The 19,292-nt window shown below is 39.5% G+C and overlaps 1 protein-coding gene across 5 annotated transcripts in view; it reads right to left on the bottom strand.

The window, feature by feature from the left end:
* Positions 1–17,307, bottom strand: part of TMPO (thymopoietin) — a 30,475-nt gene extending 13,168 nt beyond the window's left edge. For 2 of the 5 annotated variants that reach the window (XM_027071039.2, XM_027071040.2), the window contains exons 1-3: positions 16,751–17,284; positions 7,836–7,962; positions 4,148–4,306 (exon numbers count right to left, since the gene is read on the bottom strand). In XM_027071039.2, coding sequence (XP_026926840.1) covers positions 4,148–4,306; positions 7,836–7,962; positions 16,751–17,029 — 565 coding nt within the window. In that variant the 5' untranslated portion in view covers positions 17,030–17,284. Of the gene's footprint in view, positions 1–1,332; positions 3,307–4,147; positions 4,307–7,835; positions 7,963–16,750 lie in introns of those variants that run through there. The other 3 variants (XM_027071035.2, XM_027071036.2, XM_027071038.2) reach the window with 3 other exon arrangements.
* Between the last annotated feature and the right edge of the window lie 1,985 nt (positions 17,308–19,292).

The raw sequence follows: 19,292 nt of genomic DNA, 5'->3' as shown, positions 1-19,292 counted from the left end.
AGCATTATATACCTTACATTTTATTAACTCAGAATCTAAAAATTAGAAATCACAAAGTAACGAACCCAGTAGTAGTTGAGCAGAAATGGATAAAACAATGAAGGTATCTGGTCACAGAGTAATTCTTCTCACAAATTTAAATTCTAACAGCCAATAAAAACATAGTGTTTAACAGAAGAAAAACCACAAAACAATACTTAGAATATTTTCAACTATACCACTGGAATCTCAAGAGAGTTTCAATGAAGAAATGGAAAAGGGATGTTCATCCACAAATACCTAACTTGTTGCAACTCTGAGAATAAAACACACATACAACATGTTTCTGGAGACCACACAATACTGTTCAAATTACAACTTTATTGAATTTGCAGAAGCATTCTACAGTAATACATTTAAAAAAATCACATTGCACTTAGTAGGTACATGTATACATGTACATTCCAGAAGACAAATAACAAACAAAATTACTCCCAAGAAGCTGCAAAGATGGACACGTATAATAAGAATATAGTAATGGCTAGGAGTACCAAAGGGACTATACTTTGCTGATAGTTAATACTACTATTTTCAATAAAAATACAAAGAAATTTGATTATCAAATGCCTCTACAGTTAGACTCATCTTACAATCATAAAAATGAAAACAGAATATACTGCTTTATACAAACAAAGTATAATATGATTTCTTATAAAATTTTTTAAAAACTAGTAACAAATTTGCTTTCAAAATTTAGATTAAGTCTAATCATCCATGAACAACATAACTTGAAAGTGTTATTTAAAAAAAAAAAGCGCCCCACTTTTCCAGTGTCTAGTTCATCTGACAAACTACAGTGATAGTGAGAATGTACTCTTTTAGAATTTTATTGTTTAGAGCAGTATTTTTAAAAAATGTTTAGTTTTGAAGGAGAGAGTAACAAAGCATGAATGGGGGAAGGGCAGAGAGAGGGAGACACAGAATCTGAGCGGCTCCCAGGCTCTGAGCTGTTAGCACAGACCTTGATACAGGGCTTGAACTCACAAACTGTGAAATCACAACCTGAGCCAAAGTTGGACACTTAACCAACTGAGCCACCCAGTCACCCTGTTTATAGCAGTATTTTGCAAAGCATGGTCCATGAACTGTTTACTACCAGTCCTTCATAGAAATGAGACACTTGCACTGGAATGTAAATTGGCACACTGTTTCATCAATAAAATTTTGCCACAAAAATAAACCCTGTCATTGATCTAAAAAGCGCCTCTAGATCCAAATTCTGGTGCATACTTATCTTGTCTGTAGATCAGTGACTGTCTGCAGACTGGCACTTTGAATTGCACTGATCTAGAATATTATGAAGGAATACAGAAGTAAAAAAAAAGTGAGAAATAAAAAAAAAAAATGTGGACAAGTTCCAGAAAGTGAAAAGATATTTAGTAATATTTAAATCTGTGAAGACTCCACTTATATTCTATTTAGTGGAATTTCCTTAGTTTTGGAGAATTGTAAAATCTTAAGTAAAACAGGAGAGAGTGAACTATATGAGGCAAAGATTCTTTAAATTGTTTATATCAGGCTTTTTCTATCACAGCAACTTAAAAAATAAAAAAGGCAGTACTATGTAGGCAATTTTATACTGTAATTTGATAGGCAGAAGTTTGACTTTGAAAACAGCCCAATCTGGAGACTAAAAAGATCTTTAAAGAAAATCCTGGCAAAAAGCAATTAAAAGTACTTGAACTTCTTAGAAAAGCTGCTATGTTCCCCATATTAAAGATCAAATAAGGTGTCTTTATTCTTAACTTTATTAGTGTTTATTTCCACGCTTTTTAATTACTTTGTATACTTCTCCTCCAAATAATGTTCCACCTTTAAAAGGAGTAACAGCCAGCTTATTCTTAGAAGCTGGATTAATTTTACAGTCCTTCAGCCAGAGATATCGGCGACCTAAAGTGGCAGATCCCATGCTATGGGCAGCCATCTTTACTTCATCAAATGCAGCCTCACAAAGAAATGAGGCTGCATCATATGTTTTGCTCAGAATCCCAAGTGCCTGCTGCATATGACTAGGATCTGAACTAAGGATTTGTGCAGCCTGACTGATGTCTGCCTGCAGAGCCCGAACTACAAAGGCAGTATGGGTTGCAATCTGCAATGCTGATGCGGCAGCTTCATATGTTCTACAAAGTACTAAGTCCAACTGTTTATCACAAGACTCAGTAGAAGCTGCCTGAATACCTACGGGTGGAGCCGCTTCAGAAATAAGCCCCAGTATTTCATCATCTACTTTTGGAACTGATAATATCTGTGCTGCCTCTCTGGAGGAAATTGGATACTTGCATGCCAATGAAGGCAGTTGCCTGTCAATTTGCTGCCACTCCTCTTCAATTACTTTTAAAATAGATTCATGGAAGGGAAAAGATAGTTCTGGGGCATCTATTTTCTCATGTTGTGACTGCTTAGACATTTCTATGCCTAAAGTAGTGAGTGAGTGAGAGACAACAGTTTTGGCAAAAGAAGACATAACTTCAGATCCAGGTGTATTTTGAAATGCCACAAAGGAACCTGAATCCTTTTCGTCTACTGACTTTTCACTGAGTCTAGGGAATTTTCGTGGAGGAGACAGAGATTCGGTTTCTTGAAAATCAGATCGATCAATTCTCTTCCATCTGTTTTCTACATCCAGTGGGGGTGTAGAGTTTGAAGTCCCAGGCAAACTCCCTACCCCACCCTGGGCCAACAGAGAATTGACATAATCTCTGATTGCCTGAGCAAGTGGTGGAGAAATTACTTGTGAGCTCCCAGACTCTTCTAGTGCTTTCCTTTCACTGGAGAGAACTGACTGATCTGAAACATGGGACCTCTCAGTACACAATGGTTGAATTCCACTTTTCTCTCCACGGTAAATATTTTCTACTATATCTTTATAGCAAGTAGTGGTGGTTTCTTTAATCAGTGAAGGAGAAGCTGCAGCAGAGACCAACATGGCAGCGAGTTCATGCTGAAATGATGCCGAAGAACTTTTCTCTAAACATCTATCATGGCTAGACTTGGAGGAAGTAAACAAATTCCCTCCAGAGGCTAACTTCTGCAACTGTTCCCTGCCAGGCAAGGTTGTGGCAATAAGAGGTTCCCTAGGTGGGTCTCCCTTAGAAGTATGAACTTTCTTAGCTGCCTGTAGTTCAGTCCTGCCCAAAGGAGGACGGGTGGAGATTTCAGGAAAAGAAATACCCTGAAAAAATCCACCAGAGGGAGCAGTTGGAAGTTCAGAAAAAGGAACAAAATCCCTAGTGGACTTCACTTTCTTGTGTTCTTTCTTCTTTCCTGTAGAGGCAAAAGAGGCAGGAAGTTTAAGCATTACTTGTGTTTAAGCTGATTTTTTTGCCTCTTTGCTAACATAGTGCTGTTGAAGGAAAAAACTATATTTCATATTCTGAACAACCAATCTGACACTCTGTGCCCTGGCAGGCAATGCTTATGGAGATATAAGCAATTTGGGTCAAATTAAATAATCATGAAATTGACGAACAAGTCATATGAATTAAAACTTTATAAATATCAAGTTGTTCTTATTATAGAAAGGTCATTGTTTCATGTACTAGTTAAAAAAAATACTTACTATGGTCAAATTTTCTTAAAATAGTCTACTAATAACATGTCAAAATGTTTGCTTTTCATAGTTGCCCTGAGATCACATTATCTAGCAAAAACTATAAATTTAAATGCCTACCAATAGAAAACAGAGATTGTATTGTAAATACTACCACTATATATTAATTGCAAGAAATAAAATGGACATATAAGTAATAAATTAGTAAGATGAGATCTCAATAGTATAACAGAATGGAGAAAAGCAAGTAATAAGATTCAGCATTATATTTACATACATTTTTAAAAGTTCAAAATAATATCATGTTATTAGATACATATGAAAAAGTATTTAAAAATGGGTTGGAAAGATAAACACCAAATTAATGATAGCGGTTGCTTCTGTGTTGATAATACTTGGAAAGGGTAAGTGGGAAAACTTCACCGTCATTTTTAATACTTTATTCTTAGAAAAATGAAATAAGCAAAAAAATAATTTTATCTTCTTCATGGTTACTGTATCTTAGGAGTCTGAAAAAAATTACATATATTCGATTAATATCATTTAAAATTTTACCTTCTTCATTGTCACTGTATCTGTCCGAGTCATTACTTCCATTCTGTCTCATATTTTCTGCTGATGAAGAAATCGTTGGCAGAGGAGTTGACGATCTTGACTCTGTTCCCTGTTCTCTCAGTTTCAACAGTTTTTTCTCATATAGCTTTCTGGTTGTTCCTGTATGAAGGCAGAACTTGCTTTAATATCTGTATTTTCTTATTTAAGATCCTGCTTATCGTATTTACCAACATTAAAATGTTGCATTCATGCTTAACTTTTTTTTTTTTTTTAACGTTTATTCACTTTTGAGAGACAGAGATAGAGTGAGTGGGGGAGGGGTAGAGAGGGAGGGAGACACAAAATCCAAAGCAGGCTTCAGGCTCTGAGCTACCAGCAGAGCCCGACGTGGGGCTCAAACCCAGGGACCGTGAAATCACAACCTAAGCTGAAGTTGGACGCTCAACCGACTGAGCCACCTAGGTGCCCCAACACTTTACTTTTCTAAACTTAAGTGATTAAAAATACCATACAAAGGATTCTTTTCTAAAATAGGTGTTTTGCCGAGATTTTAATACATACATGATTATGTTTTAGTAGCATGGAATACACAGATTGATATAAATCTTTTTTTTTTTTTTAAGTTTGAGAGTAAGCACACATGTGCGGGAGGGGGGAGAGAGAGAGAGAGGGAGGGGAGAGAGGGGAGAGAGAATCCTCAACAGACTCCACACTGTCATGGTAGAGCCTGTCAAACTCACAAACAGTAAGATCATGACCTGAGCCAAAATAAAGAGTCAGACACTTAACTGACTGAGCCACCAGGCATCCCTGGTATAATCTTATTATAGATCACCTACTAAAGAGCCATGTATGACTGAGTATTTTTGATTGAAAAGCTTTAGACTTTGTACATTTTCCAGTACTATGTAAATAGCATTTGCCTTATAGAAAAAAATCATTTTTATAAACAGACTGTATTCTCTCAATACTATGATAAAAATCCCACAAATCTCAGAGATTAATATGCCTATAAAGAGCCATTCAGTTATGGGTAAAGAAAAGTCATCTACAGTTTTTTAGTCGAATATATTTTCATATAACATTGTGTAAATTTAAGGTGTTAAATCACATTTAGATATAAGTACTTTGTGATCAAATGACCTTTTATAGAAAATGTGTGCCACAAAATAGAAATTGTATACCAATTAGACAGCAAAGTAAAATTGATTACGAACACATTTTTAACACATTTCAACATGAATGACAATTTAAAGCCAAAAACAGCTTTTATTTTCTATTTTACACTAACTGTATGTCCCTCTGGTTTCTTTTTCTTTTTTAATGTTTGTTTATTTTTGAGAGAGAGAAAGAGTGCGAGTGGGGGAGGGACAGAGAGAGAAGGCAACACAGAATCCGAAGAAGGCTCTAAAATCTGAGCTGTCAGCAGAGTCCAACACAAGGCTCGAACCCACGGACTATGAGATCATGACCCGAGCCAAAGCTGGACACTTAACTGACTGAGCCACCCAGGCACCCCTCTGTGGTTTCTAGAAGATGAACAAAATGATGGGGTGCCTGAGTAGCTCAGTTGGTTGAGCCTCTGGCTCTGTTTCAGCTCAGGTCATGATCTCATGGTTCATGGGACTGAGCCCTGCATCGGGCTCCTCACTGGTGGTAGTGTGGAACCTGCTTGGAATTCCCTCTCTCCCACTCTGCCCCTCCCCCACGCATGTGCGCACACTCGTGCTCTCTCCCTCAAAACAAAGAAATAAACTTAAAAAAAAAAAAGATGATTAAAATGATAATACACTTTTTTTTTAAAGAAACAACACAGATCTCAAAATGTTACATAAGTAGCTGCAAGATGAACAGCTAGGGAGGGGAAAGTGGAAAGATGTTGTCAAAGGGTACAAAATTTCTGCAAGATGACTAAGTTCTGCAAATCTAATGTACAGAATGGGCTATAGTTAAGAATACACCTGAAACTTGTGAAAAATGTAGACCTTAAGTGCTCTCACTACACATTCAGACACGAAATAAAACAGTGAGGTGATGGATGTTAATTGGCTTGATCATGTTGATCATTTCACAATATATACATCTACAAAAACATCAAGTTAAACACACACACCATATAATACAACTTTTGTCAAGTATACCTCAATAAAGCTGGGAAACAATGAACAGCTGGTATACCAATATATATAATACGTACATTGATACACAATACACATATTTGCAGCATCTCCCTTTTGGAATTTTAAATGAAAAAAATTAAATATCAAATATCTGTTAGTAGTTATATTCACAGGCTTATTACCAGCTATGTGGAAGTACTATGTTAAATAAAACAAAAGAAAAACATTCTAAATTCTTGTTTGCAACTTTACCTATAGAAAAAAAAAAACAAATCTAGAGGCACCTGGGTGGCTCAGACTCTTGATTTCAGCTCAGGTCATGATCTCATGGGTTTGTGTGATAGAGGCCTGTGTTGGGCTCTACACTAACAGCATGGAGCCTGCTTGGGATTCTTTCCTCTCTCTCCTTCTGCCCCTCCCCTGCTTGCACACATGCTCTCTCGCTTGCTCCAAAAAAATTTTAAAAAAATTCAAATTTCCAGTGTTCAAAACTGTACATAACTTAGAAGACCAAAATACACCTTTCTCATCTTGAGGTTACGGTCAAGACCCTCCACAATTAAAGCAAAACCAGCCTTGCAAAATCACTGACAGTAACCAAATGATGGAAATCCAGTATATTATATTAAGTTCCAAGTTTTCTTTTAGTTTGTTCTTTAAGGGATCATTCTTGAATTCCAGTCAAAACAAGACTTTTAAAATGTTATTTAAAAGAAAAATTTTTTTTCAGGTTTATTCATTTTTCAGAGACAGAGTGTGAGAGGGGGAAGGGCAGAGAGAGGGAGACACAGAATCTGAAACAGGCTCCAGACTCTGAGCTATCAGCACAGAGCCCGACGTGGGGCCCGAACTCACCGACAGCGAGTTCATGACCTGAGCTGAAGTTGGACGTTTAACTGACTGAGCCACCCAGGCGCCCCTAAAAATGTTAATTTTAATGATAACTGAAAATGGGTACTATGCTAGGAATTGATGGAGTTCCTTTTTTTTTTTTTTTAATGTTTATTTATTTTTGAGAGAGAGAGAGAGAGAGACGGTGGGAACTGGGGAACTGGGGAGAGGCAAAGAGAGGGAGACACAGAATCCGAAGCAGGCTCCAGGCTCCGAGCTGTCAGCACAGAGCCCGATGTGGGGCTGGAACTCATGAACGGTGGGGAGACTGTGACCTAAGCTGAAGTCGGATGCCTAACCAAACTAAACCACCCAGGCATCCCTAACTTGAGTTCTATTAACAAGTCCGTCACTAATTTATTAACTTGGATGAATTTGGCCAGCTGTGTCACTTCAAATTTTCCTCAATTGTCATGTAAGACTCCTATGTCTCACCAGGTAGCTGTGACATGAGCACAATATGAAACAATTTCAACAACAGAGGTAATCTTGGAGATTATCTAAGTTCATTTCTCTCATTTTATTTTCCTTATTTATAGTTAAAGAAATTGTGTCCTGGTCATATAAATGATTAATGACACACTGGTCCTTAGAACCCAAACTCTAACTGCTAGACAAGACAGGAAAACAATTTGGGGCACTTACAGAAAAGATAACTTGAAATTTTACCAACTTACCCACAATAGGACCAGGATTCACTCCATACTTCACAAGCTGATCCAAAAGATCTTCATTAGTGAGCTCTGTTACATCTAGATCATCTTTATCTTCTAGTCTGGGTTTATCAGTTTTCTTTGTGGCTTTCTGTAAACAAAGTCCGGTTATCATTTCCACATGAATTAAAGTGTTCACCTATTTTATAAGTCACACTGTATACAATATAAACATGCAAATTCACCCTCCAATTTATAGCTTTATTAGGCCTTAGCAATTTTATTAAGAGCAACTCATTATTTGAAGATATTTTTTGTTTAATTGTAACAACTCAAATTTGTAAACATTACTATTAAAAACAGTTTTGGCTAACCTATCTAAAGAGGAGGTGGCATCATCAAAAATTCAAGAGTAAACAGCAAGGGTTTAAAGATTTTCACCCAGATAATCAGAGATACAATTTACTACTACTGACCACTTAAATAATCCTTAAAAATTTAAATTATTCTATAAGAGCTTACGACTTTACCATAAAGATATTTCTTAGTTACATTTAAAAATGATTTCCTTTAATTTAAACAAGCATATCAGAATCTATGAAACCCAGGTGAATATTCAGTAGCTTTAGTAGCCAGTGTCTGACCACGAAGGAAGTCAAACTTTTTGACTATCACCTCTTGGTACAGCTCTGGCAGCACATTTAGTTCTATATGGCTGTTTCACTTAGAAAAGTTCAGAGAACATGGAACAAGCTTTGAGAGAAATTTCAAAGGAAGTTTTCAGCATAACTTAAGCAATGGCAGTATTTGCTGGAAAAATATAAACATTCCAAGGTTAAACAAGAGAAGAAAGCAGAAGTGTGGGTGTCTTCTAGGGTTATGGCAAATAGCCCTACAAAATGCCTCAGTAACCCCAGAAAGCCTCAGAGAATTGAACAAAAAAATAGCTGTTTGAATAATGGCTACAAGTATCAAAGTCAGCTTAGGCCCAAATTTCTATTTTAGGCAAATGAGTCAATACTGTGTCTTTCAACTGCCTGACTCAGACAGAGTATGTGACTCTTGTTCACGGGGTTGTGAGTTCGAGCCCCACGGTGGGTACAGAGATTAATTAAAAGAAAAAATAATGCATTCTAGGGGTGCCTTGGTGGCTTTGTCAGTTAAGTGTCTGACTTCAGCTCAGGTTGTGATCTCACGGTCCATGAGTTTGAGCCCCACACTAGGCTCTGTGCTAAGAGCCCAGAGCCTGAGCCTGCTTTGGGTTCTGTGTCTCCCTCTCTTTGTCCCTCCCCTGCTTGTGCTCTGTCTCTCTCTCTCTCAAAAACAAACATTAAAAAACTAAAAATAAATACTGCATTCTAGAAATATTTTATGCAAAATGGTGAAAATCATAGTTGTATGGACTGCTTACTTTCAATGATGCTGAGGGGGAGAAAGAAAAATCAGGCATGATTTGGCCATGTATTAGAATTTCTATTTTGGGGGTGCCTGGGTGGCTCAGTTGGTTGAGTGGCAGACTTTGGATCAGGTCTTGATCTCATGGTTTTTGAGTTTGAGGCCCACATCAGGCTCTCCGCTGTCAAGACGGAGACTGCTTTGGATCTCCTCTCCCCCTCTCTCTACCCCTCCCCGCTTGTGCTCTGGCACTCTATCTCAAAAATAAACATTAAAAAATAAAAGAATTTCTGAATGAAATCTTGCCATTTGTAACAACATGGATGGAACTAGGATATTACGCTAAGTGAAATAAGTCAGTCAGAGAAAAAGTATCCCATATTTTCAATCATATGTGGAATTTGAGAAACTTAACAGAAGACCATGGGAGAAGGGAAAGGGAAAAAATAATTTCAAACAGAGAGGGAGGCAAACCATAAGAAGACTGTTAAATACAGAGAACTGAGGGTTGATGGAGGAGAGGCAGGGGAGACAGGAAAATGGGTGATGGGTATTGAGGAGGGCACTTGTTGGGAGGAGCACTGGGTGTTGTAGTAAGTGATGAATCATGGGAATCTACTCCCGAAGTCAAGCGCACACTGTGTATTACCTAACCTCACAATAAATTATATTTAAAAAAAATAAAAAAATAAAAAAATAAAGTTATAGGATTTCCAAAAAGTAATTTTTTAGCAAAATTAAAATTTGAAATATTTTATATAAAGCAAGATTATGAGAAATTATTTTTTTTAATTTTTTTTTCAACGTTTTTTATTTATTTTTGGGACAGAGAGAGACGGAGCATGAACGGGGGAGGGGCAGAGAGAGAGGGAGACACAGAATCGGAAACAGGCTCCAGGCCCTGAGCCATCAGCCCAGAGCCTGATGCGGGGCTCGAACTCACGAACCGCGAGATCGTGACCTGGCTGAAGTCGGACGCTTAACCGACTGCGCCACCCAGGCGCCCCTATGAGAAATTATTTTTTAAAGATAACTGCTAATAAGAATAATGATACCGATTCAAGAGAAATCTTTTAACTAAAAAATGGCTGTGAAACTGATGGTACTTTCAGAAAGCTTTAATACACATATTGTGCTAGTTTAGGATCAGGCTCAAATCTTTAAGCAACTTACACATTGATATCAAAAGTTGCCAAGAATCTAAGAGTTTATACATCATAGCCTTGCATTCTTTAAACACTTTTTAAAAATCAAATAGACCAAATCTTGTGTTAGTGACCTACTTGAATTTTCCAAAAAAGTGTGGACAGGTTGGGAAGAAAAACTTCCTTGTATAACATACTTTTAAATAAAAGAACATCACCTCCCACTCTAAGAATGTTCAAATTCTACTATCAACAAAACATTCAAAAATTTTAATTCTTACAGAAGCCTGAGGTTTTCAAGAAATCTCTTTCTTTGGCACTCACCAGTTCCATCTATTTTTTTTTTTAATTTTTTTTAACGTTTATTTATTTTTGAGACAAAGAGAGACAGAGCATGAACGGGAGAGGGGCAGAGAGAGAGGGAGACACAGAATCAGAAGCAGGCTCCAGGTTCTGAGCCATCAGCCCAGAGCCCGACTCGAACTCACAGACCGCGAGATCGTGACCTGAGCTGAAGTCTGATGCTCAACCGACTGAGGCACCCAGGCGCCCCAGTTCCACCTATTTGTAAACATACTTTATCTTCTCCAGAAAAACTCCTTGAGCAATAGTCCCTAAATCTGGCTTGTTATCAAAACCTCAAAACTTCTCGAAGTTACCCCTATTTTAAAAAGTCTTAACCCCATTCTGAGATCTAATCTTGGGCCTGAGAATCTGTATTTTAATGTGTATCTCAGGTGTTCTGGATGCAGCATTTAAGAGGGTAGCAGAAAGAAGAGGCACTGTCATATTCATAATGTATCCCAAGCATCTAAAATTTAAAAAGGACTGACAAAGGAGTAGGTAGTTGATAGCTGTTTTCTTGAATGAATTAATGAGTGTCATCTGGGGAGGGAAAAATAGGTCATTCTTAAAAACCCATTTCTTATTAAGAAATAACAAAGACTTGGGGTGCTTGGGTGGCTCAGTCGGTTGGTCACCTGGGTGGCTCAGTTAAGTGTCCAACTTGGGCTCAGGTCATGATCTCACAATTTATGGGTTCGGGCCCCGTGTTGGGCTCTGCGCTGACAGCTCAGAGCCTACAGCCTGCTTTGCATTCTGTGTCTCCCTCTCTGTCTCTCCCTTGCTTGTGCTCTCTCTCAAAAATAAATAAACATTAAAAATTTTTAAGAATAACAAGGGCTTATCAAATCAAGCAGAAAACCAACTCTTAATATTTTCTTAAAACATAATGAAAGATTACAGCTGTACAAAGAAATCTTGAGGCCAACAAACCAGCTTATGCAAAGTCAAGCAAAGCAGGAGTTCATAACAGGCTACCTGATTTTTATTTTTAATTTGTAGGGAGAAAAGTTCCAGAAATGTAATGCCATTTAGAAAAAAAAATTTTTTTAAACATTTATTCATTTTTGAGAGACTGAGTGCAAGCAGGGGAGGGCAGAGAGAGAGGGAGACACAGAATCCAAAGCAGGCTCCAGGCTCTGAGCTGTCAGCACAGAGCCAGATGCGGGGCTCGAACTCACAAACCATGAGACTATGAGAATTTTATTCCTTTAAGTAAAATCACATACTCTTAGTTTCATTCAGTTAAAAATACTAGGTACCTAGTATGTGCCAGGCACTGTTCTCCAGTTTCTTCCCAACTACCAGATGATCTCTAACATCTTTTTCAACTTTAAAATCCAACAGTTCTTTGATATCACCTATGAGCTACTATTATTTTCATTTTTTTAAGTTTTAAGTAGGCTCTATGAGCAACGAAGGGCTTGAACACATGACCCTGAGATTAATAAAAGTTGCATGCCCTACTGACTGACCCAGCCCGGAGCCCCCAGCTACTCCTATTTTTAAATTTCTACCATTAGTAGCAAGATTAGTATAACAATAATTATTTTTATAAAATAGATTCTACTGAGCACTTAGTATGTACCAAATTGTGTTCTGAGTACCTTCCTTACATGTATTATAGAATCCTAAAGATCCTATGAAATAGATACTAACACCCCCATTTTACAAGAGAGGACACTGAAGTTCAAAGATGCACAGCTAACTCTAACAATATAGTAACATTTGAACAAAGTATGCATACATCACTTTCACAAAGTTACCTCATCCAATTCTAAAAAAAAATATTATGGTAACATTGTATTGCTCTGGCGCTAAGTAAACACAAAAAATTTCAGAAATCACATGTTTTAATAGGGATCAACTGCTGAGCACTAGACACCTTAACAAATTATCTCTTGGAATCCTCAATTAAGTAGCTACTAGTAGTTACTAGATTATTCCTATTTTCCAGGTGAAAATTGATCTGATAGGCAATGTTCATCTTTCAAGACGGTCCTCTGAATAAGTGTCAGAGCTGGAAATTTAATGTACTATATAACTCTGATTCAGAAGTCCACACTTAACACCTTATTGTAGACTATGGTAGTCAATTTATGATTTAATTAACATACTTTTTACTGTTGTCCTCCATGTCTTTAAATATTTCTTAAGAATTCATGATCCACTTGATCAGACCATTCAAGAATGCTATGCTCCATTAGATTCTAAATAGCTACAACTGCTTTGCACCTTAGAACAAAAAGGCAGATTGCCAACTTTTTGAATGTTTATTTTTCTGTCGGCAATCCAGGTAATTTTACACCTAAAAATGCTGGTGTCATCAAGATGCATAAAGTAAAAAGTTTAAAAGAAAACTAAAACCAAAAACCAAATTTTGAATATGCAAATATTTTTGTCATATCACACCAAATGAATCTAAGAAACCATGGCTATGGCTGAAATGGAAAGGGGTTCTCCTTTAATTAAAAATATTCTGGGGCCCCTGGGTGGCTCAGTCAGTCAGGCATCTGACTCTTGATTTTGGCTCAGGTCGTGATCTCTCAGTTCGGTGAGTTTGAGCCCTGTGTTGAGTTCTGTGCTGACACTGCAGAACCTGTTTGGGATTCTCTCTCTCTGCCTCTCGCTGTTCTTCCCCCACTTGTGTGTGCTCTCACAGTCGTGGGATGGAGAACCATGTAGGGCTCCACTCTGGGCATGGAGCCTGCCTGGAATTCTCTCTCCCTCTGCCCCTCTCCCCCACTAGCATTCTGTCTCTTAAAAGAAATGAACATTAAGAAAGAAAGAAAAAAAAAAACTCCTCATAAACCCATGTTTAAATGGAAGGCAACTGCTACATCTTTGGTCAAATCCACAGTAATGTTTGATTTATTTTTAAAATGTTAAAAGCTGGGGCACCTGGCTGGCTCAGCCAGTGGAGCACATGACTCAATCTCAGGGTCATGAGTTCAAGCCCCACATGGGGCAGGAGCCTACTTAAAAAAAAAAAAAGTTAAAAATTTACCACTTAGGGGCACCTGGGTGGCTCAATCGGTTAAGCATCCAACTCTTGGTTTCAGCTCAGGTTCTGATCTTGCAGTTCATGGGTTCGAGCCTCGCACCAGGCTCTGCACTGACTAAGGAGTGGGCTTGAGATCCTCTTTCTGCTTCTCCCATTCTCTCTCTCAAAAACTAAATAAACTAAAAAAAATTTAGCACTTAAAAAATCTGCCTAATCTACAACTCTCCAACATAATTTGACTTTCTCCTGGGTTATACTCTTTAAAAAATGTAACTATATTGTCATTACATATAAGGCTAACAATTGCCATGATATAAAATTTTGTACATATAAGAGGAATGTGCCATGGAGAATAATTTCATCTATTATTATAGATACCCTAAGATTCTTTTCCTCTCAACTCAAGATATTTTTCCTATGCCTGGTAAAGTCTATCAGATTCCTAAGTTAAAGTATAAGTCACTTTTACTTAATGTGCTTTAAAGCAGAAAACGATGCTACTGACCAAATAATCACTATTAACTTTTTCAATTTGTTCATGCCATTAAGCCTGGCCAAGGCTTGGGTATTTGAGCTTCAAATACCCAAGGCAGAGAAGACTATGGCTTCTATGCCTATGAAATAGTTTTCCTCTATACAGACTAAAACATTAAATGAAATATAAAGGGCTTAGCATGCCACTGGACATTGTAGATTCTATTAAAATGTTAATTCCTTTCACCCAGAATTTATTTGCATGGTGCTGATCAACTCTGATAACATGAGAAATTCGTTGAGATAAAATGTGTAAATAACAAACATGACATGATCGATTAACATACCAAAAAAAAAAAACCCAACAAATTTAAATCATTATATGGTTATGGTTGGCAGGGTCTGCAGAAATCAATCTCTGGTTGTTAGAGCACTTGGTAGGAACTCAAAAGTGTTGGATAACTGAAATGTTTACACCCCCAAGAAAACAGGGTAGATTGGGACATACTTTAAAAAAATTTTTTTTAAGGACTATTTATTTTGGAGAGAGAAAGAGGCACAGTGCAAGCAGGGAGGGGCAGAGAGAGAGGGAGAGACAGAATCTGAAGCAGGCTCCAGGCTCTGAGCTGTCAGCACAGATCCCAATGTGGGGCTTGAACCCACGAACCATGAGATCATGACTGAGCCACCCAGGCGGGACATGCTTTTTTAAAAAACTGAAGTATAACTAACGTGGTATTATATTAGTTGGAAAATATTCTCTAAACATCAAAACCAAGATGATGTTTTCTGTTTAAAATGAATCCTAAAAATAAGAACAGGGGTGCCTGGGTCAGTTGGGCGTCCAACTTCAGATTGGGTCAGGATCTCAGTTTGTGGGTTCAGCCCCACATCGGGCTCTCTGTTGTCAGCACAGAGCCCGCTTGGAGCCTCTCTCTCCCTACCCCGCTCTCTTTTTCTCTCTCTAAAATAAACATTAAAAAAAAAGAATGAATAATCCTATCATAAACACAACCAAGTACTTCCATGGCTCAAGAATACGTTTGCACAGAGACACTATAGAGTTCTACAGAAGACTTTTTTAAGTGTGCTGATTTAAATGGAAAAGATTGCACTTCCAACAAAATCTTGACTAAAGTCATTTGAATATCTTTTCCAGAGGAGTTGGAGAAAAACGAGACAATGGATATGCTTTACTTTGAAAGTAAATTTCTCTTTATTATGGAGAAGTAAGTTGGCTTTCTTCAAATCCACAAAAACAGACATCTGAAGCAGTAAGATGCAGTTGGTCTTTTATTTAATGAATAAATATTTGACACTACTACGTGCTAGGCACTGACTTAAGACATAAGATTTTCAATTTCTCTAGAGCCCAGGCTAAGATTTTCAGTTAAACCTACATCTATTACATCTTTCTCATTCCCACCTGGGCAGTCCAGAAAAACACATCAGAGTTTTAAAAACTAAAGTTAAACAACACAACTTCGAAAGAGGCAGTACTTTTGAGTTATCAAAACTCAACTCTAAACTCCACAATGTCTTACAAAGTTACATCCAATCACTAGTTTCAACTACACTCTCACCATGATTTGAAATGTGAGAAGTAGGCAGTTCACACAAAGCAGCATATAAAAACTCACAGAAAAGCAATTCTGAAACAAAACATGAGTCTGCCAGAACCAATCTGAGATTTACCTAGATTTAGATATTCCAAACTGCAGTTACTGACATATCAGAATGCCAAAAAATAAGTATCTCCTGGTTCTTAAATCTCTCCTTTTCTCATGCAAAATTTACCAAAAAGGGAAAAAAAATACAAAATCCAAGCCCTTAGAAACTAGAATTTCCAAACATCTGAGTGTTTATAACTGCTTAAAGATGTTAAGTGTTCATTTCAATTTAGAGTAACACTGCCCCGCCAAAAGACGGCCTGTTGCTGGACAAACAGTAACAAACAAGAAAAACAAAAACCGTTCAAAAAGCCCTCCATATGCAAAACCATAAAAAGGCGGGAATTTCATTATTTCAAATTTTGGTTAGAAATGAATATGTCACAAATTGCCCTCCAGGGAGCGCTCTGGGCTTCGGTTACCAGTCATTTCAGTTAATAAAGCGGGAAAACGTTCGAACGTAACCTACAGCAGTATCAGGCTGACCCTCAAGGGCTTTCGAACCCGGCACAGAAGTCGCCGTCGAAATACCACTCTTGTTGGCGGTCAAGGAACACCAAGGTACCCGCGCGCACCAATCACCCCCGTCACAGAAGAGCAAACGCCAACTTCACACCTTCCAGACACAGCCGCGAGCCCCGCGACCCCAACTTCACGACTCTCCCCTCCAGCGACCTCCCCTTCCAGAGCTTGCAAGCCTGCGGCGAAGGAGGCAAAGGAGCCGAACCCTGCGTCCGCAGACCCAAAGGCCAGCCTCCCGGTTGGGCGCTGGGGCAGCCCCGCCGCCGAGGAGGCCCGAGGGGGCGCCAAGGAGGGAGGGCGGCGAGCGCGCGCGGGCGGCGGAGGTGGGGGGAGGAGGGCGACAACCGCCAATCGCCCGCCTTTGTGGCCCCGGCCGGGCGTCCTTACCCTGCCGACGGCGGCTCGGCTGCGGCCTGCGACCGCGGCTCCGGAGCCGAGGACTGGGGTGGGCTCGCGCTCCTCGTCGCTGGAAAAGTCCGGAGGCCCCTTGCTGTTGGCGCCCGCGGCGAGCGGCGGCCGGTTGCGCGCCGTGAGGTGCTGCAGGTAGAGCTGCACGTATACGTCTTTGCGCTGCTCCCCGACCGGGAGCGTCACATTGTTGGCGACCAACTCACTCTTCAACTTCTCTTTCGTCAGGACCGAGGGGTCCTCCAGGAACTCCGGCATCTCCGCGACGAATCCCTTTCCCCGCAGCCTTCACACCCGCCGCTCACGCCGGCGCGCTCGCTCCTTGCCCGGGGGCGGGGGGGACCGCGCTGTCGCCTCTGAGCCTCACGGCTCCCGCCCGGGAGGAGCGCCGGAGAGCAAAGCAAAAACTCCCACACACAAAGCAAAGCAAAAGCCGGACACAAAAGCCCACCGAGCCTAAGTGCGGACCAAGTGCGGCTAAGATAAGAGCCCCCACTAACCCCAGCCCACACACTACACAAGCGAGGAGAGAGCAGCTTGTTTCGCCCACGCCCCAAGAACGCGCGCCGCCATTGGCCCGCGGTGGGAGGAAGCCGAGCGGTGATTGGTGGGAGCCCTCGCGCGGGTTCCATTAGCCACGGCACGGTGCGAGAGGTGGTAGAAACGCAGTTTAAAAGCCGCTCGGGCGGGAGCCCTGGAGGCTTGGCCCGTTTCTGTTTCCCTTTTCTCCACCCTTGCCCTAAGACGCTGATAAGGGACAAGTAGTACTCTTCTGTGTGCGGTTTCCTTCCCCCGCCCTGCTTGAGAAGAACCTTTCCTCTCTAGGGTCGATCGCCTTCGAAGGGGCCGAGTTTCACGCCAGCTGCGACGACCAGGGGCTGGGCCTTTCTCAATCGTATAACACTGATTTACAGAAGAATGACCGCAGCCTTTCCTTCCCCATACACTCGCCCTGAAGGGAAAGAAAAGGAGCGACGCGTGCTGTTCGGCACTCCTCTTCCTTGATCTGTTTTACCTGTGGGGAGCGAAGGAGAGAGCAAGCAGTTAAATCCCTCTCTCTGCTTGCGAAGGCTTCTTTTGTTCCTGAAATCCAGGAAAAGCAAAAGCTTGACTCCTGGGCACTTTAAAATGCCCCCGAATTTGTGACAAAATTGTATCGTCAGATATTCTATTTGCTTCTTAGCCTACAGGTTGGGACGTTTATAGATTATTTAATTTTGAACAGATGGGGCACAACTGCGTTTTTGTTGAGAGCATCTCTGGATTAGATCCTTATACCCATAAGTATCTTACCATAACTTAAACCTAATGTTAAATAATACAGCAAGACGAAGCGAAACATCTAGGAATACTTTAATGGGCAACTTAAGATAACGGAGATGGTGCATACCTAGATTTTAATCACAGAGGACCCTGGTGAGCTATAATCAGGACGGGAATCCTAATCAAACCCATATTACTGATCCATATAAAAAGTCTCAAATTTCATGAAGTTAAAATGTCTTCCTGAAAGCAAATGCCACTGATGACAAATACTTGTGTTTCTTACGAATATAGATGTTCCAAGATGCTTTCTTCCAAGAAAGAAACTGACCTGAATCATTTCCCTAGAATTCTGACCTCCAGACTGCTTTATAAGCTGCTTAAAAAATTTTTTTAAATGTTTATCTGATTTCTGCATGGTTGTTTAAATTTGGGTAAGTTTTTTAAAAATGCCTTCACTAAAAATGTTCCCTGTGAGTTAAGTCAATTTATTTTGCTCAAATTGAGGAGACATTGTTTAATGATGGATTCTTTAGGTAGGGGCAATTTTATATTTATTTTCTAAAACTCAGTTTTTACAGATATTTAAGCAATAGTAATAAGCTCAGTAATACAAATTAAAACATTTTAACTAGCAATTTATTTTGTACATTTTTAGGATGTTTTGTGAAAGTTATCCATTTTTCTCCCCATGGCTTCCCTGGGCACATAAGCAATTGCATTTATCTTCATAGGCGGAACTGAACTGAGAGGCAAAGGACCATGAGTTTGCACTGACTGGTAACCCCACAAATTAATTAATGCACGTGGGACAGTCCCAGTCTGCATAATCTCAGCAATGATGGGTCTATTCTACCCTAATTGAATTAGCAAATTATCCTGCTATATTGTTCACTTGCTAGGGGAAAAATTTGGCTCTGGCCTGACTGTACTAATAGTTTTTAAGAGGTAGGTTTTGCTGCTGTACCTGAAAAGGGTCAGAGTTACCAGGGCTATATAGGATGTGACCAGGGTGGGACATAGAAGAGTTCTGGGCTCTGACTGCTGCCCTGTCGTCTGAGGATACCTAAGCAGCTTGGTCCCTGAAATAGATCCTTAGAGAAGGAGGCATCACTGATCCCTGAAGATAATATTCTACCTAAATTTTTATGTGAGTAGAATACAATGCTGAAGTCACAGAACCACCTGAGAATGGGGCAATGGCTTTTTTCATAGGGTCCTTGCACCAGATATTTTTCCATTTTCTACGCAGTTTAAT

This window comes from Acinonyx jubatus, chromosome B4, assembly GCF_027475565.1.
Source record: "Acinonyx jubatus isolate Ajub_Pintada_27869175 chromosome B4, VMU_Ajub_asm_v1.0, whole genome shotgun sequence".
Lineage (NCBI taxonomy): Eukaryota > Metazoa > Chordata > Mammalia > Carnivora > Felidae > Acinonyx > Acinonyx jubatus.
Note: the sequence above shows the minus strand (reverse complement) of the source record. Positions and strands in the feature narration are given on the sequence as shown.